General features: G+C 37.3%; 1 protein-coding gene across 1 annotated transcript in view; it reads left to right on the top strand.

Annotated features, from left to right (window-relative positions):
• The first annotated feature begins 1,901 nt into the window (after nucleotides 1-1,901).
• Nucleotides 1,902-27,559, top strand: part of LOC115220868 (proliferation-associated protein 2G4) — a 41,861-nt gene continuing 16,203 nt past the window's right edge. Inside the window, exons 1-4 of the mRNA XM_029791046.2 lie at nucleotides 1,902-2,056; nucleotides 10,786-10,914; nucleotides 20,060-20,165; nucleotides 24,316-24,385. Of these exons, the coding sequence (XP_029646906.1) occupies nucleotides 1,972-2,056; nucleotides 10,786-10,914; nucleotides 20,060-20,165; nucleotides 24,316-24,385 (390 nt within the window). The 5' untranslated portion in view covers nucleotides 1,902-1,971. The remainder of the gene's footprint in view (nucleotides 2,057-10,785; nucleotides 10,915-20,059; nucleotides 20,166-24,315; nucleotides 24,386-27,559) is intronic.

The raw sequence follows: 27,559 nt of genomic DNA, 5'->3' as shown, positions 1-27,559 counted from the left end.
TTAACAGTGGTGCCCCAACATGGTTGTAACTCTCCAGCTGAAACATGTAACACACACACACACACATATTTATAGATATAGGTGTGTTTGTGTGTACAATATATTTTGATTCGACAGATGTTACAAACTGACTCAAGGGGCGAAAATTTCGTTCACGGTACTTATCAAAGTATATAGGCAGACAGAGAGGTACAGAGATAAATATATATATATATATAGGCGCAGGAGTGGCTGTATGGTAAGAACCACATGGTTCTGGGTTCAGTCCCACTGTGTGACAACTTGGGCAAGTGTCTTCTATAGCCTCGGGCCAACCAAAGCCTTGTGAGTGGATTTAGTAGACGGAAACTGAAAGAAGCCCACCGCATATATATGTGTGTTTGTCCACCGATGACAACCAATGCTGGTGTGTTTAAGTCCCCCGTAAGAAAGCGGTTCGGCAAAAAAAGACCGATAAAATAAGTAGTAGGCTTACAAAGAATAAGTCCTGGGATCGATTTGCTCGACTAAAGGCGGTGCTCCAGCATGGCCGCAGTCAAATGACTGAAACAAATAAAAGAATAAAAGTATATATAGAGAGGGGAGGGGGAGAATAGAAAAAGAAAAAGTGAAACTAAATTCTAAAGAATAAAAGGGGAGGGCATAGAAAACTGATCTTCTTACATCTGATGGGGTGAGTGAGAGGACAGTGTGAAGTAGTAAAAGGGGAGCGAGGGGACAAAAGGGCCCTAGCGATAGGGTAAATAGGGAGAGCTGCAGGGGTCTTGGGTTGGTATATAAGGAATCATAAACAAAATGTGACGGACAATAAAAGCGGGTCCTGGATGAAATAAGGGAACACACAGGCTACTTGGACCCGCATATATATATATAACGGGAAGCTTTATGAAAATAGACATATATATATATACGTGTGTGTGGTGTATATGTATGTGGGGAGAGAGAAGTACAGAGTGAGGTATTGAAGAAGGGCAATACATGGGTAACAGAATAGCAATAGGAACGTGCGTAAATGAGAGACAGAGAAAAGAATAAAATCGCGGTAGTAAAGAGAGAGGAGGAGGAGAGAGAGAGAGACAGAAAGAATTAAATAGATAAAAGTTAGAGAGAAAGGGAAAGCGTGAGGGGGAGAATAGAAGAGATATAGAAATGAATGAAAAGAAAGAGGGAGAACGAAGAGAAAAATACAATTTAGAGAGAGAGAGTGGGAGAGATAGACCGTGTAGAGAGAGAGGGGGAGAGAGGAAGGAAAAGTGACAGAGAGGGGAATAGACAGACAGACAGAGAGAGATAGAAAAGGTAAAAAGAGGGAGAAAGAATTAGGAGAGGGGGGAAATTGTAAAAAAAAGTAAAAGTGAGAGATGAAGGAGAGAGAATGGAGAACCGAGGAAGCAAGGTAAAATATAAATGGGTAGGTTGATAGATAGATAGATAGAGAGAGGGAGAGAGAGAGAGAATGTGATAGTGAATAGGGGTACAATGAAATGAGGTGCAGGAGGAGGAGGGAAATTTCAACGAGTAACAAGATAAAAATGAACGAAGCATGGAGAGGGTGTATATATATATATATATGTTGGGGGGGACTGTATATATGTATGTATATATATATGTAGGGATCAGCATGTGTGTGTGTGTGTGTGCCTTGTAGCCGTCTGTATGACTATGCGTCTGTCAGTATGTATGTGTGCGCGTTAGTGCGGATATGTATGTGCGCGCATCAGTATGTGTCTGTGTGCATGCGTTTTTACTTATGTGTGTGCGCGCATGTGTCTGTTACGTAGTCTGTATGTGCGTGCGTGCGTGCGTCAGTCAGTACGTATTTCTGTACATGTGAGTGCGTGCATCTGTAGGTATGAATGTGTGTGTGTGTGTATATGTGGTGGTGGTGACGGCGGTGTTGTTGTTTGAAGGTGAGAGTGAGGCTGGTGTCGTTCCCGCCTTCCTTTACTTGGAACTCTTCATACTTCCAACATGGCTGACAAAGAAGACACCGAGAATTCTCCTGCCCAGGATTTAGTCGTCACCAAATATAAAATGGTCGGCGACATGGTAAATGGTACGTTAAACAAACGAAAAAACATCTTCAATCAACTTTTCATTAAATCTTCACTTTTTTCGCCTAGAACAATTCCTTTCTTTCATAAGAAATATACATATACATACATATATATATCTCCACCATACTATCTCTCTCAATCCCCCTCTCTTATTCTCTCTCGTCCCCCTCTCTATCATCATCTGTTCCTCTTTCTCCTCTCCCTCTTGTCTCTCTCCTTTGCTCTTTCTTTCTGTGAAGCTTTCATCATTTTCGCTTGTACTTTTTTCCATTCACTTTTCCAAGCAGCCTACCTCTTCTCTCTATTTAGTCCGTGTTTATATAATTCGATACATATATACATCTTATATACAATACATTATCCTCCACACATATACAGACCCGAATCCGTGGCCTTCTCCACTTTATATATGTCCTTATATATATTGCAGCACATGTATCTCTATTATCACCATCACCGCTAAATAATAATAATAATCACCATTATAGTTCACTAATTTCAAACTATGACCATACCCATATATATTTTTAAATTTACTTTCATACATTTGAATTATCCAATTAACAAAATCAGCTAAAATTAATTAACACTCGTCTCTCGACCAACTCGCAGTCAGCCTGACACAACCATGTATAAATACTCGTATATATATATTCGCCTCTATATTTATATATATACCCGTGCACACACATGTAGAGAACTTAAAATATATTATAATCCCTTCTAAATAATATCACCGATCGTTCGTCTATTTAGTTTGAAGAACAGCTTTGGAACTTCTTGGTGGTGGAACCGACAGAATCTTTAAATGAGAAAGTCCTGAAAATCCACAATAATACAAGACAAACAGCAACACCACATGCTTTACATATGGCACAGTTCCTTGTTTTGTCACCCACTAATTGGACGCCAAGAACACATGCTTTCTTCACGGAAATATTTTCATTTTCTTCTCTCTCTATCTTGCATTTTTTTTTTCTTAAGGCCTTCTCTTCGATTAGGTTTTTTTTCATTTTATTTTCTCTCTCATTTTGTTAATATTGTGAAATATTAACTTAGATTTTTGATAGTTTCGAGGATTTTTTTGTGTGTTGGTTTTTTTAAATTTTGTGTTAATTATTTGACACACTATGTATGTATGTGGTCTGTCTTCGTGTGAATCATATATGTGACCATATATATATAGGTATATATATATAGGTATAGGTATATATATATATATATATATAAAGATCGCCATATATATATATGTGTATGTATGTATGAGGAGCGATAGGTACGAAGGAGGTGAAAAATGGAGCGTTGAAAATAAGAAGAAATTCACCTCAGAAATTACACGCGTGTGTTTGTCTAAATAGATGTGTGTGTGTGTGTGTGTGCTTGGTGTAGTAGTTTAACACTGGGCCAGTCTTGATCGAGTAGAGTTATGATCAAAGGTGTTCCATCCATGACCAGTCCATTTGTTTGAGGTAGAAACGGTGAAATTTGGATTCCGCTAATTATTTCACGTAGAAGTATTCCCCTTGTGTATGCGTGTGAATCTGTGCATATATATATATATATATATGTGTGTGTATCTCATGTATTCGACTTGTCATATCACTCTGTGTGTGGTTCGTGGTGCCTAAGACGAACAGATGACTACAAAATTAAAATATATATATCTCAAAATATATGTGGTGGTGATCCAGTATGACCCACTACTCTCGCATTTATACACGTGTGTGTGTGTGTGTATATATATATTTATACGTTCGTATTCTAAGTACGCAAAGTATTTACATAAGAACATTTTACCCCATTATAAACTAAAAATGACCACGAACGGTGCTTGTTAATCTCGTCTCTCTATTTCCATAGTCAATCGCTTTTATTTCATAACTTCTGAAAAATTATATTCTATATCAAACCTTTTTTATATTTTCCATTGATAATAAGTAGTAATTTTTAAACAGGTATAAAATTGCTCAACTCGCTTAATGGTACTTAATTTCACGTCGAGGTGATGATCCTTAAGGTGATTATAATCCGAAGGGTTGAAAGAAATCAATCTACCTTCTACCCACTTTCGTACTATTTTATAAAGAACGGGAGATATAGATTGTGGTGGGGTATAAAAAAAACCCTTAAAAAAAAACATCGGTTCTCCCGGTGGCCACTCCGCCGGCTGGACAATAGAAATAACGTGTGTCTACTTGGCAAGCTTAAGTTACAAAGAAGTAGGCCATGTGGTGCAATAAAGCCAGTTTCTTTTTTAATGAAACCACACTTCTCTGCTTCTGATTGTTGCTGCTGTTCTCTTTCATTGCATCACACACACACATGTATGTATATTTATATATATAATATTAGATACATATGTATATCCAAGTGTGTGTGTGTGTGTAATGCATATGTAGTTGTGCTCGGTATTCTACCATTAGTATTTGTCGATACTCCACGTGCAATCCTTCCCGCAGATATTTTCTTCTCACAGTCTTTCTCCCCACCGTATTCTCTCCTCTCTTATCTCATTGTAAATAGACGTCTTTAATTATTATTATTATTATTAATAATAATAATTTCCCATCACAGCACCATCGTTAATCAATTTCATTATTTCAACAGCAGCAAAAACTATATAAAAATAACCCAGATTTTCTCTATGTAAACTTATTCCCTCTACACACACACACAATAGATTAAGTCCCTTGCGTGGACCAAATTTCTTGCGATATTTTTTTTGTATTTTTTTACAACTTTTTGCCCCCTTTCTCCCTTCGCTAGGAGGGGGTTAATAGCGATGGTGAGTGTTTGACTCCACCCCTACCTCACCAGTCACTGGTGTCAAATCAGTTGTGACACAATGCTGTTAGCAGCGCACGGCTATTAACTGCGGTTCTTTGTCTAGATAATTTTTTTTGTGGCCATTCCTGGGTTGCCTGCACTTTCGTAAACCTTACCTAAGTGTATATATATATATATATATATATATATATATATATATATATATATATATAGAGAGAGAGAGAGACGTGTGTGTCAATCTAGGTGTGGAAACGCACTGGTCCCGCTATTCTGTTCATACACGGAGCCAGCTTGGCTCCAAATACGGTGTAAATAAGTAATTAAAGTCTGCTGTTCCAGAGACGTCTTAGGCTGTGATGGAGCCCCTGACAGTATATTTACGGTCACATGGACTGGTTGAAATAGAGACATACCATACCAAACGTACCTTGTTCATAAGTATGTATGTATGATGATTCTGTATGGCTGTTGTACAGAGAATTAAGGCAGCTGTAAAACTGAAGATACGGTTGTCGCCTTGGGTATATAAGGGCTGAATCGTAGCTTTTTTGGTAGGGATAACAGAGAGGAGAATTAGTTGGACTGAGTCAGAATAATATAATCTGTCAACATTAAGGAGTACAAATTAACCTGGGGAGATATTGAGTGGATGTACTCGGGTTAATTTAATCTTCCAAGTAAATGTTGACAATATACAGCAATTAGTGTGTGAGACTCAGCTATTCTGTGAAGCTTTGGTAATGTTCAGTTTTTAAAAATGGTAAATAAAATTTTCTTCCTGGAGCTACTCACGTTTCAGTCTTGGTTCCCATAACAAAATAGCAAGAAGACTCTTGTGCAGTAGAACTTTGCTACTGTTGTCTAACCTATTAAATTTCCTTGGTTGTCATCAAGTAAGTGCATCTATCTGCCAATCCTCAGAGATGTTGCAAAGAGAGGAAATATTTTATTTCACTCTTCGTGGAACCACAGTAAACTGTTTTATTTTACTATCCTAGTGGTGGCCCGAGAGAAAGGAAAAGCAAAATCCATGGTCCTTGGGATTTTTAACTCCACATGAGTGTGTGTGTGTAATAATCCATGTGTGGCTCTGTGGTTCATTGTACAACCACCATGATTTCAGGTTCAGTCTCACTGCTCACCATCTTGGACAAGTGTCTTTTACTACGGCCCTGGACTGACAAGTGCCTTTTGAGTATATGTGGCTAACAGGAACTATAAAGAAGCCTGTTGTGTGTGTTTGTGTTTCATCACTTGACAAGTTTTGGTTTGTTTTTGTCTCTGTGACTTAATGGTTTGGCAATATGAGACTGATAGAATAAGTGCCAAATATGAAAATAAGTACTGAGGTCAGTTTAATCAATCGAAAACTCTTCAAAGTCTTATCCCAGCATGGCTGCTATCCAATGACTGAAACAAGAATTTATATATATGAGGTGCAGGCATGGCTGTGTGGTAAGAAGTTTGCTTCCCAACTGCCTGGATTCAGGTTCAATCTCATTGCATAACACCTTTGGCTAGTGTCTTTTTGTATTCTAGCCCCAAGCTAAGCAGACCCTTGTGAGAGTGAATTTGGTGGATGAAAACTGAAAGAAGTTTGAATATGTATTGTGTGTGTGTCTGAGTGTCACCATCATGTAAGCTGTGTCATTTGTTTCCAATCTTCTATGAAAACATGTCTGATCATAGGGAAGTATTGCCTTACTTATAAACTGGAAGGGCATCCGGCCGTAGAAGGTCAGCCTCAGTAAACTCTGTCTAAACCATGCTAGCATGGAAAAGTGGCTATTAAACTGACATGTGCATGCACGTGCACACACACACACACACACACACACACAGGTACATTTTCATCTTTGTTCTGTTCACTGCTGTTTCTGCCAACTGTCATAGAAAACAGGGCCACATCTCAATCTCATAGATATATCTGAAAACAATCTGATAAACGTAATTTTATATCAAAAGGATTTACCTGAGCTCTCCAAATCAAATCAGTCCTGATCAAGCAGACCTCCAGTCAAAACATTCTGTGGCCCCCTTTTTTTTTTTTTTTTTAAATGTCTTGGACTACATTATCACTAAGTGTGATTTAAGGAAAATTTGGTTTGCTGTTTCTAGCAGGTTGGCTACGGAGGGGCTACATCAAAATATTACATTTAAAGGATACTCTCTATACTGAATGTCACCTGACCAAATAACTCACTATCAGGTCAATTATGACCTGTCAGAATAATTATTGTCTTTAAGAACAAAGGTATTATTTGCCAAAAACCTGATCAAACTAATTAGAAAGGTTTTGTTTTCCAATTAACTGGAATAAATGAAACCTGTCTGGAAAGAAGTGAGGTGAGTACGAGCTGTTAGATGTGTATTCTTAACATAGATGAGCTGAAAGTTGGGTGTGAGGGCTTTTGAGGGAAACCTTTGTAGTGTGTAGGTGGGAAGATCATATGATGTGTATGGAGGATAACAGATGGGTGAAGAAATGTCAAACAAATCAAGTGGAAGGAATATCATTCATTATTTCAATGTTCACTTTTCCATTCTGACATGGGTTGGACAGAATTTGTGGAGGCACACTTTCAATAGCTGAATACTCTCTCTGTTGCCTAACCTCACCTGTTTCCAAGTCGGGTAATATTTTTCGCTAGTCCTTTGGTCCTTTGTACAACAAACAGCTTGGTGGTCGAACATATTTACATGGAAGATTAACCTATATGATACTGCCCTTGGTCCTGTGATACAAACTTTGTTTTAAAATTATCTAAATTATCTAAATTAAAATGTCCCACTTCATTATTTCCAAAATTAAAACAAAACCAGTGTATTTCAACAGAAATATAAGGAAACAGTTAAAATCCTCCAAACCCCAGCTTAATAATAAGTTATTTTAGTGAAACTTTCATCATTTTTAATTGAAACAAAAGAGTTAACTAAGTTGCATGTCTCTTTCATTTGTGACTTTTTGGAGTAATGAACCATGTTCCACCATTCTTATGTAATGCTCAAAGTCTGGATTCAATTCAGACTGAATGGCCAGGATTTAAGCAGTACACTTTTGGTCATGGTCAAACAGCTGAGAAGTAATAGTTATGACTCAGAAAGATGACTATTTAGTTCTACTAAATATACCTGACTTGACTTTTAGTGAGCTTCCTTAGTAAATAAGATATTTGTAGCCTGTTCAGTGGAACTACTTTCACACTGATGTGTGGCTTGAAGGGAAATGACTTGCAAAAATAGGGAGTGGAGAAAATACTTTGTGTTTTATTAAGGGTTGACTTAGCCTTTCATTCATCTGGAGAGAAGAGGGGTCAATAAAATGAGTTCCAGAATCATATTGCATGTTGATTTAATAAATTTTACCTCTTTGTTCCATATGTTTGTGGCTGAAGCTTGCTTCCAGACCATGTGGCTCTGGGTTCAGTTCAACTGCTTGGCACCTTGAGCAAGTATCTTCTACTACAGCCCTTGTGAATGAATATGGTAGACAGAAACTGAAAGAAGTCCATTGTATATGTATGTGTTTGTGTGTGTGTGTATGTATATATATATATGTGTGTGTGTGTATGTATATATATATATATATAAATAAATAATGTGTCTTTGTGTTTGTTCCCCACCACCACCACCACCAATGCTGGTGTGTTTATGCCCCTGTAACCTAGCGGTTCAGCAAAGGAGACTGACAGAATTGGTACCAGGCTTTAAAAAATAAGTGCAGGGGGTTGATACATTTGACTAAAAGTTCTTTAAGGCAGTGCCTCAGCATGGCCATAGACTGAAATGAGTAAAATTTAAAAGACATAGCCCCGTCATTAACTGTCTAGCTGCAAGTGAATGGAATAATATTGTGGCTGTGTGTCCCAGATGATGGTTGTGGGTGAGTGGAATATGGTAGGTGGAAACTGGAATTGTGTGGATGCCTTGCTGAAGGACCAGGGACCATCCATGCTGGTGTAATTCATTGCTTGGTTTGAAACCACCACCACTGGCCCTTAAGGATCTTCAGTGAAGTCCACCCAGCAAGCATTCATGTCAGGTCTCTGGTCTGAGGAAGGTCACCTGACTGTAAAATAAATAATGTCTCAACTGTATGTATTTGTCTAATTTGCATCAGCATGGCAAACTGTGGACTTGATGGTTTTAGGGCTGGTTATATTGATTAGTAATTAGTTTCCACAGTAAGATAATTATTAGAAAGTGATTTTTTTTCTCTCAGAAATTCTAAATTCTTATGTAAAATATTTGTAGTTCTGTGGAGAAAAAAAAATTCCATGGTACTTTAGTTTACTTAAGTGAATAATTAATGACAGAACAAGTCAGTAATCTTAAAATAGCAGCCAAATCCCCCTTGAATCACATTGTACCATCATTAAAAGACAGATTCGAGAATAGCTCAGGGTACATTACGCTTGAAAAAAAATCCAACGTTGAGATGATCATGTCTGAAAAACTTTGGTCACAGATCTTCTTAGCTTGGGAGTAAACATCCATATAAATTCAAAATCTTTATGGTGAGTAGTTTTCCATGATGCTGTCTTCTACAGTTTATTAAGGTCAGATTTACTGTGGCTAATTGCCCTTCCTGTTGCTAACCCTCACCTGTTTCCAAGCAAGGTAATACTTACCTGTGGCCAGACATGTTCTTGCAGAATAACAAATGAACAATGCTGCTTGTCTGACAGTGATACTCATTTACAACTGTCACATGATGTCAAAGACAAGGAGACACAAACCCACCGCAGGCTTTTAGATTCCACCAACCAAATCCACTCACAAAGCTCGTTCAGTCTGGCGATGGTAGAAGACACTTGCCCGAGGTGCCATGCAGTGGGACTGAACCAAGAACCATGTGGTTGGGAAGCAAGCTTCTTACTACACAGCCATGCTTATACCTGTGTGTGTATGTCATATAGTTATCCTGAAGCTGCCATCTCTGATGCGAAATTTGACATTTCTAAGTTAAAATATCAATTCTGGAAATCAGGTTTTAGAAATAAACTGACCCACTTGACAACAAAGGTTTATGTTCTACTTTATCTTTTTACAGTAAAATACTTGATAAAGCTGGACTGATATCTCTGTTTTATATTCTTCCTCTCTCCTTGACTGAAGGATTTTGTTTTAAATGTTTCTGTAGTGTTGTAGGTTTTATAGTATACAGGGAGAGTTTTTCTATGTACAAGAATTGACTCTGTGATGATAGAGATTGGAGTTGCTTTTGTTTGGCAGTAATCTGAATTTGTGGTTGTGTGTTATAATTGAAACACATGCATCATACAAGATTTAAGGTAGCCATTCAGAAAACATTCACACAAACTTTACATTCACTTTCGTTTTGTAAAAGTATTCCATGCTATAAATTAGTAAAGTGTTGTACATTTATGACTTAGTTACTGATGAAGCCATTGTGTTGCTGTTGGTTACATAGCGTAAAATATTTACCCTTTAGCATTCAGATTATTTTGTCAAATGTAATGCTTATTTATTCCCATTGATTTGAATTAATACCTTTGAGATTTCAATGTTGGGATTGCCTACTTTTAGTATGACATTGTGAGGTAGGCATGAGAGACTACTTGTCCAATTTAAGCATAAAACAAAGAGAATATTTTTGCCAGATATGGCCAGTTAAAATGCTATAAAGTTAACCCTTTTCATGCCAACCTACCTGTGACTGTCCCTAGTTCTATAAGTTTCCTCATGTACTAAAGTGATCTAAATCAAAACTTTCAAGTTTTATGTTAATCTATGTTGCAAACACCAATGACAAAGTTGGTATATTAAATTCTGTGTTATTTTTCAAAATTAACTGTAACGAAGGCAATGGCTGCAAAAGGGTTAAACCTGTGTTTTATGCAAGAGCAGGTGGTCTAGAGACTTTTCCCCCCTCCATTTCTATTATTAACTTTTACCATATGCTTTTTTTCTTCTACAGGAATCCTAAAACTTGTCATTGGAGAATGTAAAGCTGGTAAATCTGTTATCCAAATTTGCAAATTTGGGGATGAATTATTGCTTGAAGAAACATCTAAAGTATTCAAGAAAGATAAAGAAATGAAAAAAGGTAAAGAATTTATTTTATCTTTAAAAAAACAAAACCCACCTTTTTAAACTTTTTGTAACCAAATTACCTGAAACTGCTGGTTTTTTTTATACAGACTGATTGCTTTAAAATGATCTGAGTTAAATCTTCCATCAAAATTTCATGTTTATGTTCCAAACACCGACTTAAAAACAACAAAGTTATTTTACTAATTCATTATTTTCAAAATTAATTGAAGCAAAAGCAATCTATTGCAATAGAAATATAGTACCAAAAGGATTCAAATTAACATTAATTTCTTACTTCATAGTAGCTTGATGATGGCGATTATTTTAATTGGTCCTTCATGGTTTTCTAAATTAATTGAAAGGCTATGTATAATCAACAGAGATAAGCAAAGATTTAAGAGATGAAAATGTTGGAGATTTGATCCAGTAGTCATGCCTTCCCCAAAACAGATTTAAGGACCTGCTTTTTTCCTTCCATTGTTAAGGGTTATTTTGAAATACAAGCATGACTACAGATCACTCTAAAGCAGTGTTCTGCGACACACTGGTGTGCCGCAGTGTAACCTCAATATAATCTTTGTCCCTATACTTTTAGTTATATTTTTAGTCTGCCGAATTTTGAAAAGAATATAAGTGTACCTCAAGTGAAAAGTGGTTGCGGAGCACTGCTCTAGAGTGACTGAGGTTGTGAAATCAAAGAACAGGTTACTCTTATCTCCAACCACCTAACCACTGCTACATGTAAGTTTTACCACAGTTATTACATGTTACATGGTACCTATGCATAATCCCATACACACACATCCATATTGTTGATATGGCATTTGGCCAGCTTACAAACATTATCATGTACGGACCAAATCCCAGCCCAGGTATTTTAGTGAAGGCTCAGTGTGTTGGGTACAAATCAGTACCAAGCCCATTCCCTTGGCTGTGGTTTCGCTAGACAGTAGATAGGAACGGTGGGAATCTCGTTGATTCCCAGCCCAGTGTCTGGTAAATGATGCTAGGTAGCTGTTAGCTATTATCACTATTTCAAAGTATTTGATATTGACTGTTCTGTCTCTTGCTTTGCTTCATCTGTTTATATGGAAAATTCTATTGTGTATGTAAATGGCCCTCACCCCTGGTTGGTAGGGTTGATTCATAGTATACAGATAGATCTCTGCTGGTGGGTTTCACTTGGTGTTAATGGATCTCTTCTGATTTTGAGCCTGAAATCAACCAGATAGATATGAAGATATGGTGTTCAACTTCAAAGCCTTGTGAGTAGATTTGAGAGGCAGAAGGTGAAAGAAGCCATTGTGTGTGTTCATGCTTTTCTGGTCTTCAATCCTTGAGACCTTTGGTGATGTTGCACCCTAATTGGAAACAAACGTCACCATCATACAAACTGTTGTCTGCAATTATCTGTGAAAACATGCCCAGCCATTGTGCAGTCAGAGTTCAAAGGACTATGGGGGAAATATTACCCAGCTTAGAAACAGGTGATGGTTGGCAACAGGAAGAGTATGTGGATGTAGGAAGATCTGCCTCCATGAATTTCATCTGGCCCATGCAAGCATGGAAAAATGGACTTTAAATGCCGATGCTATAACATACTTTATGTACAATTTTCTTCCTCACAAGACGTAATCTAGACCTATAGATGAGGATCATCATCATCATTTAACATCTGCTTTCCATGCTGGCATGGGTTAGATGGTTTGACTGGAACTGCACCAGGTTCCAGTCTGATTTGGCCTGGTTTGTACTGTTGGATGGCCTTCCTATTGCCTACTATTTCAAGAGTGTCGTAGGTTCTTTTTACATGCCGCTGGCACAGGTGCCAGTTATGTGACACCAGCATCGACCGTGACTGCAATTTCATTTGGCTTCACAGCTCTTCTCAAGCACAGCATATTGCTAAAGGTCTTGGGAATTGAGGAGTTGTGCGCCCCAGCTGGTCCATAAATGTCTTGGGCAGTAGACTTGACAGACTTAACCCCTACAGATAGTCCTGATATCTGTTTATGTTCTGGATTCCCTAGAATAGAAGTGGGTATTGTTCACAATAAGCATCATCTGCTGGTGGGGATCTGGGGACATGAAGGGACAGCAGTAGGACTTCTAAGAAATGCAGGGGTTGGTTTTATTTGGTTGATGCTTGGGAAAACAGGTAAAGAGATGTAGAGATAAATGACATTTATAGACTGAAGGAATGTCTGTTGTATGGAGGTAGGGGTTAGAATCACTGAGGCTTCTATTGATGTGATTGGAGCTAATGTGGAGCATAGGTTGGAGGATTTTGGACAGGAACTCGGATATTTTAAATGAAGGGCCTTCTATAATAGGGACAATGCATTTGATCTGAATTTGTAGATTCTAAGAAAATGGTAGATGATAGGAAGTTTGTTTACAGTTATAAAAACTGATTAAATTTTATTGGAAAATCTTCTCAAGTTACATTCGTCCAGTTGGTATCCTTTTTTTTTTTTTTTTTTTTGCTGGTTGAGTAGATAAAGAATTCCAATTGACTGGTTATGGTGGAAGTGATTTCATCCTAGTTGGGTATTCCATTGCTTGATCATTGTCTATCTTGATGCAGAATTGTCTCCCTTTTGTTTCTGGGTTTTGTCTGGAACTTCAAGAAGTCAGGGGCTGGGGCAGTGTGTTTCTGTAAGATGTTGAAAATGAGATGCTCAGTTCTAGAGTTCCGTGTTCAGTTTACAGTTGGTTGTCAAGGTGGTAGGTAGGCATTGTAGTTAAGGTCGAGGTTGGTTTCACAGTTGATACCCATTTCAATTGGTGGGTAATTCTATTAAAACTTAGTTTCTATGTTAAGTTACTGGGTGAAGATGCACTTAGGGCCATGTTTTAGTAGTTGCACAAGTGGTTAAGTTGCTACAATGGGTTATATGTATCCTGTGGTATTGGTAGCCGTGTTAGTGTGGGTGTCCAAAACTGATTGTGATTAGAAGAATCATTGTAGTGGTGCTTACTCTTTTATTCCCAGTTTACATGGCATTGGTTTCTAAAAGACATCTCTATTTTGCAATACTTCAGCATCATCCTCATTTTATGTCTGCTTTCCATGCTGGTATGGGTTGTCAGTTTGAGTCAGAAGTTACTGCTTTCAGAAATGGGCCAAGCAGCCATATCTGATTTGCATGTTTTGTTTTTGGCTTGATTCTGTACAGCTGGATGCCTTTCCTAATGCCAACCACTTCAAAGTGTGCACTGGGTGCATCTTATCGTTGCTCCAGCACTGGACAGGGTCTCCCTCAACCCAACGCCTTCTTCAATATATAAACTATACCAACTGGAAGTGTTAGTGTTCTGCTCCATCCAACTTCTACCTTCCTGGCATTAAAGAATCTGGGAGAGGTAGAATTAGACCAAATTATTTTGTAATCACTGATGTGTATAATATAAGTTATTAAACTTTATATTCAACCCAGCTTATGCAATTGAAGTAGCATTTATATTGTTTTTAACAAACACGTACCAACTAAGAAATTTTATCTTAGACGGAAACAGTAGTATTTGGCTTATCAACTGTGTAGATACATAGATAATATATAGATAGCTATTTGACATTGTGTAGGCACGTGTGGTCTTGTGGTTAGGGTGTTGGACTTGTGATTGTAAGATCATAGTTTCAATGCCTGGACTGGACAGCACATTGTGTTCTTGAGCAAGGCACTTCATTTCATGTTGCTCCAATCCTCTCAGCTTGCAAAAAAAGTGTAGTCCTGCAATGGACAAGTGTCCCAGTCCAGCAGAGAATACGTGCACCACAGGACCCGAGAAACTGGACCTATAAGTCTATATGACTGAGAAGGATCTATTTGACTTTTAATATTTCACTATTAGCTCTTTGAGTTTGTTCTAAAACTCAGAGATGTTGGTAATAAACCAATTATGTCTCCATGAGGGATAGTTGATTAAATGGTTATGGCTGAAGAAATATTTAAAAAGTTCCCTTGACATTCTCTTTCTGGAATTCATGACTTCCACTACTGCAGGCCATTTTGTTTATACACTATCAAATTGAAAGTCCACCACCACGCTACACTTGTAGCATTTTTTAATATTATTATTTGCATTGAAAATTCATTCGAAGATTCAGTATTTCTGGCCAAATCTGAAATTTCTATAACTTTTGAAAATGTTAGAAAATTATGGTGGAGGAAATGTGGATTTGGGAAAAATTTTGAGAACACCAAAATTTCACGTTAGGGCAATGTTAGACATTGTACAGTTGTTTAGGTAATGATATCACTTTATCTTAAATTTTTGTCTGTTTTAATTTGTGAATAGATAAATCCAGATGGTGTTGGATACATTGGTAATATATCGACTATATCAACACAGGTGGTTTGGGTAACAAGATTTGATCCACAATCAACTTGTTTGTTTTTTTACCAGATTTCCAACAAAAGCAGTTATTGAATTTGTTTCTTGTGCCTATAAAAATGGTTGTAAATCAAGGAATATTGGTAACAGACAATTAACCCATTTGATACCAAGTTACTACAAACTTCTATTGTTTTACATTATCTAAATTAAAACCTTCCTCTATCAAAATTTCATCCGAACAGCAGCAGTTTAATTACCCTTTCCATTATAGGCACAAAATCTGAAATTTTGCGAGGAAGGGGCTAGTCGTTTACATTGACCCTGAATGGATGAAAGGCAAAGTTGAACTGAGAATATAAAGTTGGATGCCTCTAAGCTTTTTGTCTGGGGTGTTAACCATTCTGCCAACTCATTGCCTTACATCAGTGTAATTATGGCAGTTTTTTAATTTAATATTTCAGATTTTCAAAATTAATTGAAACAAAGTTTTCAGAAATACAATAGAAGGGTTAAAGTAACTCACATTGGTTTTGATGGTACACCCACTATACTAGCCATTGTCTTGGTGGTAGTCGTGGCTGTGTATTCACTAAACCACATTAAGTAGCCTAGCTGTATTCCAGGTGGTGGTACTGGTGGGCTCTTTGTGAGTCAATTGCAGTCAGTTGTCTGGGTCTTGTAAGGTGTCCATTTTGCAGAGCCCTGGTTGAAATTGTAGTTACTGGTGCAGCAAATGGGGAAGAACTGCCTACATTCCATCACTGAAGCTGTGGAGATGGTCACTAGATGGCTTCAGATAAATAGGGTAGACTTGTGGTTCTCTGTTGTTGAGGAGCAAGTTGTTATGTGGTCAAGCTTAACTGGGTAAGGATGGAGGTCTGATGTTGAAAGATTCAGAGCCTTCTAAGTCTCCAGAAACCTCACTGATGATGCATCTCAGATCATCTGTGAGATATGTCTTCAAACTAACTAAACCATGTTTTTTCATTTTCATTTTTCCCAGTATGTTACTCATGATCTATCAACCATATGTGTTACTATAAATGCAATTTAGATATTAAACATCTGATCAGTTTGAGATAATGGGATGGGGTCCTTTACCTGGGCATCTTCCTGATATCACACTCTACCAGTTTAAAAAAGGGATCACATTAGATAATGTAGTCTTGGATATACAGAAAAAAAAATGGGGTGATAATAGGCTTACATCAGTGGTCCATATGACTCTTAAAGGTCCATAAATTTTGTTAAAATTTATGTGGAATAAACTAGTTATACTTCTACTATATACAATATTTTAACAGTTTTTTTATACTATTATTATTAATACTTGATTATTAAAATGTTTTTTTTTTTAAACATGGGGCTCTAGTAGAGTAAAATACGAATGAAAGGGGTCCATATGCAAAAATGGTTGAGAACGTCTGACCTGGAATTAGACACCTGCAACTGCTTGGTTATTGCGGTTTACAATAATATTCTATCACTTTTTTTTTTAATCTGTTGTATCACTTTTGTGTTACCTTCTCCTTATCACACACTTAACCTAGTTCAAACTAATGAAGGAGTCTCCATACAGTTCTTTGATCTGGTACAAACAGTACCCAAATCTCTCAACTTACACCCTGCTCTTGAAAAAAGAGAAATTAGAAGATATGATAAAGCAAAGATAGGTTGTTCAGGGTTGATTGGGAGGGCCAAAGACTGCAACTTAGCCTCATTATTTTCCCTCTCATTTATGTCAGTCTTAGTACTTTTAAGTCAGATGAGCTGGTCTTGTACACACCGTTCTGTTCTAGTCTCTAATGTAGCAGCTGTGTGTGTATAGCTGTTGGCTCATCTTTTACTTGTTTCAGTTATTTAAGCTGCTGTCATGCTGGGGCACTGCCTTGAAGAACTTTTTGTCAAAGGAATCAACCCTAGTACTTTATTTTATTTATTTTTATATGCCTGGCACTTATTCTATCAGTCTCTTTTGCTGAAAGGCTAAGTTGAGGGGGCGGGTGAACACACCCAACACTGGTTGTCAGGTGGTGGTAGGGGACAAGCACAGACACAAATACACACGCACACCCAGATATATGCATATATACGATAGGCTTCTTTCAGTTTCTGTCTCCCAAATCTACTTGCACAGCTTTGGTCAGCCTGAAGCTATAGTAGCAGATACTTCCCTGAGGTGCCACGCAGTGGGACTGAACCCTGGAAAGACCATGTGGTTAGGAAGCAAGCTTCTTTCCATGCAGCCATACCTGCACCTATCTTCATGATTTCCTAAGAAATCTGTTGCTGAGTGTAATTCACCACAGATTTACACTAAAACTGTGTTTAACCCTTTAGTGTTCGCATTATTCTACCAAAATTAATGCTTTTTTATCCATATTGTTTTGAACTAATCACGCATTATCTTGTACCTATGAGATTTTGATGAGGTAGCTGTTAATTTTTAAAACGATATTGTAGGGTTGGTGTGAGAGACCAGATCTGATCATTTTGAACATAAAACAGGCAGAATACTTTTGGCTGGATATGGCCGGTTTAAATGCTAACAGGTTTTCGCTACCGACCTGGTTGAAACTGGCTTTTGCTCTGTAGTACAAATGTCTTGTTTTCATAAGTTTTGAATTGAAATCTTCTACCAAACCTTAGTCACAATTTATGTTCCTAACACTATCTGAATGATAACTAAGTTATTTTATTAAATTCTTTGTTATATTTAAAGTAATTGAAAGAATCACATAGCATCTCAAAATAAATACAGTAACGAAAGGGTTAAATAGATCTAATCGTGTATTTTCCATTTGTATAAGTTTTATCCTTCTGTTAATTAATACTGAGAGAGTTTCAAAGGATTCACGGATTTGGAAGAGTTCAATGTAGCAGAGGTTAACTCTTTCGCTACCATAATATTGATACTGCTTTTGGTTGGTGGATTTTGAAAAATAACAAAAAAATTAGTGAAATAATTTTATTGTTAAGCTGGTGTTTGGAACATAAATTAACACAAAATTTTTGTAGCAGGTTTTTAATTTGGATTAACCTTTTTGTTAAAATACGCTGCCTTTGTTTCAATTAATTTTAATAACAAAGCTTTTGTTGAAATAACTTGGTTGTTATTAAGCTGGTGTTTATAAAGAACAAATTAATATGAAGTTTCCATGGATGGTTTTGATTTAGATTACTTTAAAACCGGAAGGTTGTATCATATAACCAGGGATGGTCTCGGGTGGATTGGTATCAGAAAGGTTAAAGGCCATGACTTACTACTCTTCAGTCATTTGGTGAATGAGGGGTCATAACTAACTGTCCAGCCAATCTTTTCAGGATCTCTTGATATTTATTGTTGCCTTGTCAGTTTTCTCTCTTATTTTCCACAAGTTTAGTTCTGTGTTATCTAAACACGGTTCATGTAATCACTGATTCCTGTCATTCAGTGCAGACTTGATGTTGATGCTGTACTTACTGTGTGTGATATTTTGATTTGTTAGTCTGCTCATATCCAGATTGAAGCTTCTAGTTACTGTTAATATTGTAACTTCAGAGAAACGGCAGATGTGGGCAGTTGCTAGAAAATAGTTGTAGACGTCAAATTCATATTTTACTTTGATTTTAACGTTTTAGCATTTAACCCTTTCATTACTGTATTTATTTTGAGATGCTCTGTGTTTCTTTCAATCACTTTAAATATAACAAAGAATTTAGTAAAATAACTTAGTTATCATTCAGCTTGTATTAGGAACATAAATTGTGACTAAGGTTTGGTAGAAGATTTTAATTCAAAAATTCTGAAAACAAGACATTTGTACTACAGAGCCAGAGCCGGTTTCAGCCATATCTGACCCAGTATTTCTACCTGTTTTATGTTTAAACTGACCTGGTCAAGCCTCTCACATCTACCCTACAATGATATTCTAAATATAAACAATCACATCATTCAAATCTTGAAGCTACAAGATCATGTATGATCAATTCAAAATAATGTGAATAAAAAAAGCATTTCTTTTGCGAGTGTAATCTGAATGCTAAAGGCTTAGACACAGTGCAGACATGATTATGTGGTTAAAAGGCAAGTTCATTTTGCAATCGTCTGATTTCTGGTTCAGTCGCACTACATGGACACCTTGGGTTCTGGCAGTGTTAATGCGTGGTCGGCCTATTTTCTTGGAGTGCCTTGTGAGTGAATTTGGCAGACAGAAACTGAGGAAAACTTTTGTTGATTTGTAAGTCACCATAACTTAGCATGTCTGCGAAAGGGACTGATAGAATAAATACTATACTTAAGAACTGGGATTCATTGATTCAACTAAACCAGTGGTTCCCAAAGTGGGTGGTATTGCTCCCTGGGGGGGGGGGTGAAGAAAAGTGGAGTTATAATGGGGGTAGTGATTTATGTAAAAACAACAACATAATGAGTTCATTAGGTGAGGTTTTATTTGTGAAATACAGTTGCTTTGAATTTGCTTCAGAAAAAGGTATATGTTTGTGGTGGTTAGTCGGAGGGTGGGGGCGCTAGGAATGTGACTTCGGTGAAAAAGTTTGGGAACCACTGACCTAAACCTTTCAAAGCAGTGCTCTAGTATGGCCCTAGTACAATGACTGAAATAAGTAAAAAGTAGAAGATGGTCAAAGGAATTCTGAATCTCTTGCTCTTTTAATTAAAACAATTTTCCTTTCATCTGGAAGCTCTTGGCTCTTTTTATTTAGTAACCATTTCATCTTTGTTATTTGTTTCCTTTAGTTTGCATTTCAAGAATGATTTTACAGACGAAGGTTTTTACTTTGTGATCTTTGCAATAAAATTCTGTTTCATTTTTCAGGTTTGGCATTTCCTACTTGCATATCCGTCAACAACTGTGTGTGTCATTTCTCACCCTTGGAAAGCGAACCTGAGATTTTATTGAAAGATGGAGATGTTGTTAAAATGTAAGTATTTTTCATTAAAAAAAAAAGAATCGGTTACCATGGCACATAAAAGAGGGTTGGTGGTGGAGCTGGGCTGGTGGCCAAATTGTTGATTTCATTTGGTTTTTATGTCCATTTAGCCAATCTTGCATGTGTTAGATATATTATTACAGTATTATTTTACTGCTCCCCCCCCCACCCTAGGCTTGTCTGTTTTTCGAAAAAGGGATCTTTTCTTCCACATTGGGAGTGTGGAACCAGTGGATGATTTTATTGGCAGGAGAAACAACAAAGTTCACTGCTTTTTCATGTGAAGCATTTAGGATGTAAACATTTGCACAGACACATAGGGGCACAGGCGTAGCTGTGTGGTTAAGAAGTTTGCTTCCCAACCATGTGGATTTAGGTTCAGTGCCTGGTGCAGCACCTTGGGCAAATATCTTTTACTATAGTCCTAGGTCCACCGAAGCCTAGTGAGTGTGTCTGGTAGGGGAAACTAAAAAGGGTTCAGTGTGTGTATGTGTCCTTGTGGCGACATCAGATAATGGCCGTGAGTGAGTATAACTGTCATCCAAATGAAGTTTCCAGTCTTCTCTAAAGACATGGCTAAGCTATGGGAAGATATTACGTTGCCTGAAAACAGGTGAGGCTTGGTAGCAGGAAGGGCATCTGGCTGTAGAAAATCTGCTTCGACTTCAAATTCTGTCTGGCCTATGTAAGCATACAAAAGTGAACATTAAAACGATGTTCAGATGGGCTTTGTAGTTTCCAGCTATCAAATCCACTCACGGGGCTTCGTCTTGGAGCTATGGTAGGAGATACTTGTTCAAGGTGTCACATAGTGGGACTGAGCCTGGAACCATGTGGTTGAGAAGTGAACTTCTTAACCACATGACCATTCCTACTCAGACAACCATTAAACATTTTATTGTAGTCATTTGATTTATCAAACTGAAAATATTTACCACATAGCCATCCCTATTCACTTTCATGAACTTCCTACTCACACACCCTGGGCAATCCTCTACCATTCCATTTATATCCCCATCGCCCTTGTACCTTAAAAGTACATCCTAGCACATTGTCACCACCTCTCTCTCTCTGCCTGGGTTAACTGTTTCCTCCACAGCAAGACACTTGTTTCTGTCTGTCTGTCATATTTTAATCACTTTGCACATTTCAAAAACTCACCTCTGGCTAATCGCTGAGAAGACGACGGCGTTGCCTTGGTTGAGGTTTGTGCTCGCTCATATTGTATTAAATTCATCATGTATTGTAGCTTCAAGATTTCAATGACATAATTGTGCATTTTCAGAATGACATTGGAAGATAGGTGCTGAAGACCAGACCTGGCCAGTTTGAACATAAAACAGATAGAATATTTGGACTGGATATCATAGAACCAGAGCAGTATCAAGAGTTAATACTACTCCCCGCTCTCAATTGAGAGAGCCTTGTCTTGCAAGTTACTTGCTGACCTCACCGTTGCTGCTACCACATAAAAAGTACCCACTCCACTCTGAAACGTGTTTGGTGTTAAAAAAAGGCGTCCAACCATAAAAACCATACCAAAGCAGATGGTGAAGACTGGTACAGCTCCTGTGAAACTGTCCAACCCATCCATGCCGGCATGGTTATAGTTTCCCCTCTAGTCCTTCCAACAACATAATGGCTGGACATGTTTTCACGGTGGATTGCAAACTAGACACCGTTTGTATGACAGTTATAATCAGCACACAATTTCAAGATAACACAAACACACTGACTTGCTAGATGTAATAGCCAAATCTCTCAAATCACTACACCACACTGCTTTATAAAAAGCATACATTGAACAAAGTTGTTCAAAGTACACATTTCTGGAAGATAGAAATGGCATGGTCTTGGCCTTTGACCATAGGCCTGTCCATTCTATGAAGCACAACCTGGGACTAAACAGCAACTAGTGAAACAGGAACAACCTGACTCTACAACCATGTCATCTACAAATACCCACCCAAACCAATGAGAGCCTTTGTATGGTTATTCAACCTGCTAGAAATGGCAGTTAAATTTTCCACTTTCCCATGCATGGGGTTATATTGAAGTGGATTTTCTGGGATGGAGACCTTTCCTGTCACCACCTTCACCTGTTTCAAAGTAAAGTGACATTTCCCCATAGCCAGACATGTTTTTGCAGAGTATTGGAAATGAATGAGTAACACTAATTGTGATGTCAAGAGATAGACACAAACATACACTTGCATATACACACGAAGGGCTTCTTTCAGTTTCCATCAGCTAAATCCACTCAAGGTTTTGTTTAGTCCAGTACTATAATATTGAACCTGAAACCATGAGTTTGGGAAGGAAACTTGTTGGCCACACAGCCAAGAGTTTGCCTTTGAATAAAATACCTTAATTGAAAAATGAGTTTATCGTGAAGAACATCTACCTGGTCATAGAATGTTGTTGCCTCAAGAAATTTTGTCCTGTCTACCAATATAGAAATTGGGTGTAAAAGTGACAATGATGGTTACTAAAGACAAATGTAAAATAAGTTAAAATCCTCTTTTGTGAATGCTTCAAATTATTCCCATTATAATTTTGCTAGTGGTTATCAAATATTTCAGTGTCGGGATAGGGTGGTTATTCTGGAGTAAAGAGTATTTGCCAACATAAAATGGCAGTCCTAGTTTAGGACTAATGTTGCTGTAATTTAGCCCCATGAGACATTGTCTCCAGCTGGTTGTAGTTCCACCTCTGGCCGAACAATTATTTTGCGCTGATGAAGGGAAATAACCCGGAAATCGCGATACACAGATATTGTTTTGGGCTGAGTGGGGGTGCTAGATTCCCTTGCTCAAAAATATAAGGAGAGAGGTCGTGTCGTATAGCCAGCTGGAGATGATGTCTCCTGGGGCTAAATTACAGCAACATTCATCCTAAACCAGGACTGCCATGTTATGCTGGCAAATAGTCTTTACTCCAAAGTACTGTTGCTGAATCTCTCTTGTTTTGAGATTTACAATTAGTAATTTTCTAGTGCTTATTCTGTTTACTGTGTCCCGACCCTGTAGCATGTGAATATCTCAGCTTGTTCTTTACAGTTCAGATAGTGTTTAGAAAGTGGGGTCAGCAGTATTTCAAAGAACTAAGACTAAACTTCTAAACTAGGGGCCTACACGGCTGTGGGGGTTAAGAAGTTCACTTTGCAACTGCACAGCTGTGCTGGCATCGAGTACAGAAACATTCCCATTGTGTGGCACCTTGGGTAAGTGTCTTTAGTTATAACCCAGGGTTGAACAATGCCTTGGGAGTAAATTTGGTAGATGGAAACTGCAGGAAGCTTGTATGTATGTAAAATGTTGATATTCTATGCTTACATGAAATGGTGACAATGTTGATATAATGAGTAGTTGTACTACACCTAGAATATAAAATCCCTTGTGTCAGGAAGAGCATCCAGCTGTAAAATCCTGCCTCAAATAATTCACCATCTAACCTGAGCTAGCATGAAGAAAAGAAGATGCATTGCACCAATTAATGAACATAATCACTTCTTTAAAACCTTACCTTCTAGTTTTTAGAGGCATAACCATATCTTACCTCAATAAAAGTACATCAATGCTGCTGGTAGTTGAATGGTTAGGTTAAATAATTACTTTAACTCTTTAGCATTCAGACTGGCTTTCGAGCAGGTAGCACGTAAAATGCACCAATCCGACCGTGGCCGATGCCAGCCTCGCCTGGCTCCAGTGCAGGTGGCACGTAAAAAGCACCCACTACACTCACGGAGCGGTTGGCGTTAGGAAGGGCATCCAGCTGTAGAAACACTGCCAGATAAGACTGGAGCCTGGGGCAGCCTTCTGGCTTCCCAGATCCCCGGTCGAACCGTCCAACCCATGCTAGCATGGAGAACAGACGTTAAACGATGATGATGATGATGATGACTTCATCAAATGTAATGCTTGTTTATATACGCTGTTTTCAATTAATTCTACATTATCTTGTAACTTTAAGATTTCGATGATGTGATTGTTTATTCTTGCAATGACATTGTAGGGAGATGTTTGAGGCCAGATACGGGTTGGTTGAAATGCTAAAGGGTTTAATTTCTCTGGTTGGTGCTGGTTGGGTGGAATTTTTGAAATCTATTACATTTGCTATTTTTGTTTTCTTCTCTCTCCAGTGATTTAGGTGCCCACGTTGATGGCTTCATTGCAGTGGTTGCACATACTCTGGTTATTGGATCTTCTGTTGTGAGTACCTTTTGATAATGATGCTGTTGTTTATGGATGTGTGACAAATCAAGCCACAGTATAACCATATTTTAACGTGTATAAGGAACCCCCTAATTGGGGGGGGGGGGGGGCTTAACATTTGGAAAAATGGTTTTGTAAGGGATTATAATACTGTCCTATATATAAGAAACTCCCATATTTTTTTAACGTTTTTTATAAAAAGGGGTTCCTTATACAAATTAAAATATGGTAATTTCTTTGTTAAATATAAGGGTCACCCCTTGTTTTCTTAACCCTTTTGTTATCATTTTTCTGTCGCTATACACTGCCATTAGTTTTCAGTTGATTTTGAAAATAACAAAGAATTTATTATTAAAATAAGTTTATCACTATTAAGCTGGTTTTTGAAACGTGATTAATTATGAAATTTTGATGGAGGGCTTGAATTTAAAACACTTTAACCCTTTTGCATTTAAACCGGCCATATATGGTCTTAACCCTTTTATTACTGTATTTATTTTGAGATGCTCTGTGTTTCTTTCAATTACTTTAAATATAACAAAGAATTTAGTAAAATAACTTAGTTATCATTAAGCTAGTATTGGGAACATAAATTGTGACTAAGTTTTAGTGGAAGATTGTAATTCAAAACTTATGAAAACAAGACATTTGTACTCAGAGCCAGAGCAGGTTTCAGCCAGGTCGGTAACGAAAGGGTTAATATTCTACCTGCTTATTGTTCAAACCAGCCAGATCCAGCCTCTCAAACCTACCCCTACAATGACAGTAATCTGACTACTAAAGGGCTAAAATAGGAAGTTTGTGTCAGAACCAGGGTTTATCTCAGTGGTTGGTATCGAAAGGGTTAAAGATATGCGGAGTACGGTTAACTGACTTGGTTCATTATTTGTACATGTGTGTGCACACTGCTCCTTAATTTATGTCTGAAGAGAGGAGAGTGGGATAAATAAAAACTGTCGGGACTGAAAAGAACTGTCTACCATCTTGGCAATAGAGGTTCGACCATATATCTATGCCAAGCAGTTGATAATGGTTGCACTAACGAGAGCCTGTCATTCCCTCTTCTATAAACAATGAATATGTAATTAAAATCCTCCCATTGTGTCTAGCGCTCTTTCCTCTCATTGCTCATGTTTTCACTTCATTTCCATTTCAAATCTTAGGACCACTTTCAGTGCTACACAGTCTAAAAGTATAGTTCAGCTCCCTATCTTCTGTGCTGAGTCAGCCAGATTATCTCTTATGTTACAAGATGCTATTGTGTAAACTGGAATATGTATGTGTATGGCTTTGTTACCTATTCTAACATCATGGTAAATATGTAGGGCAGCGATTCCAAACATGTTCACTACCATAAACTCCTTTTATTAAAAGGAATTTTCTCATCAGGTTTTTGGAATGTCTGTCAACTTTACAAATTTCCGACTTATCTCTCTGATCCTAGGTTGGTAACAATCAATGTAGGGCATGAGATAGGTGGGATTGTTGTGTTTATCAGTGTGACATTGGTGTTTTATCTTCATACAAAAAGCATGTGCCTTGATGAATATGTCAGATTTATTTCCATATGACACTGGAACATTGGTATTTGAGACTCAGGAACAGCAGAGTTGAGTAATCACCTCTGTATTCTTTAGGTTCATTAGAAATTTCAGTACAACTTAGCCTTGTTGTGTGCATGTATGTGTGTTAATATTGGTATTTCATCTGTATCTGGTGACAGTTAACATTTAGTGACACACATATAAAGCAGATTATTCTCTGGAATATTTTGTTTGTTACATAACCAGTTAAATTCCTTCATCAGCAGTCAGTCGTACATCGCCATGATTTCAACACCTTCAGCAGGATCTCATGATCAACATGGCCTTAGTAAAATGTGATAATTGTATAAAAAAAAATTAGGGGAGGGTCAAGGTGGTTGGAAATATAGAAAATCTACTTAGAAAACACTTTTAATTGATCTTCATTGTAATGTGACAATCAATGAAAATATGGAGAGTGGCCATTTTCTGACTTTTTAAAATCCGTGTGCTTATGAGGAAATGACGTTTTCTTGAGTTCATAGATATAATTGTGTGAATCTGAGTAAATGTCATGTTGTGTTTGTGCTTCATATCTGCCATATAATGATGCTACAATCACATTAAACTACAACTAAACAGGACAGTTACAACGAGCATTTTATTTACACAAGCAGGTAGAATTCCTTCATTAGCTGTCAATCATATGTCGTCAGGAATTTGACACCTTTAGACAAACTCTCATACACATGAATGTGTAAGTTAGAGATTAATGTTCAGTATTGAAGATTTTAGTGGCTTTTGTTAATTACTTGATCAGGCCTGGCCAACTCAAATTCCATTGCAAACAACTTTAATCACAAAGTTTTTTGAGAGCCACTTGTATACTGACAGAATTGAAAGCATTTTGCTTTCTCATACCATTATTACAATAATGAATGAATGACCGTTGATACAACATGAAATATTATCATTGCAAAAACAGTAGTATCTTTCTTTTTTACTTTTCATTACAATGTTTGTTTAAATAAATCCATTTCAAGAAAGTATCAAGTGGGCCGCATGCAGTCCGCAGGCCTCAAGTTGGCCAGCCCTGTACTTGAGCGTATATGTAATTATTTATTGCTACAAAAATAACAATAGCTGCAAATGTTCGTTTTTTGACCCTATAATTATGTTAAAATCATTTCTGTTAACCCTTTCGTTACCAACCCGGCTGAAACCGGCTCTGGCTCTTTAATATACATATCTTGTTTTCATAAGTTTTTAATTAAAATCTTCCACCAAACCTTAGTCACAATTTATGTTCCTAACACTAGCTTAATGATAAGTAAGTTATTTTACTAAATTCTTTGTTATATTTAAAATAATTGAAAGAAACACAGAGCATCACAAAATAAATTCAGTAATGAAAGGGTTAAACTTTACAAAATATGATCGACATTTGTTCATGTTAACAAATATGTTTCTTTGTTTTGGTGGTTTTGCAGTGGAGTGGAGGGGCAGATTTTCCCCATGAATTTGAATTTAAAAAATTTTTTTTGTAAGGATTGTTGGAACCAATATTTTTACATTTGAATGTCATCATTTCATTCATTAATCATTAAACAACTACAATCGCTAGTGTTTTTAAAACAGGGGAATATAA

Source organism: Octopus sinensis, linkage group LG17 (assembly GCF_006345805.1).
Source record: "Octopus sinensis linkage group LG17, ASM634580v1, whole genome shotgun sequence".
In the NCBI taxonomy this organism is placed as follows: domain Eukaryota; kingdom Metazoa; phylum Mollusca; class Cephalopoda; order Octopoda; family Octopodidae; genus Octopus; species Octopus sinensis.
Note: the sequence above shows the minus strand (reverse complement) of the source record. Positions and strands in the feature narration are given on the sequence as shown.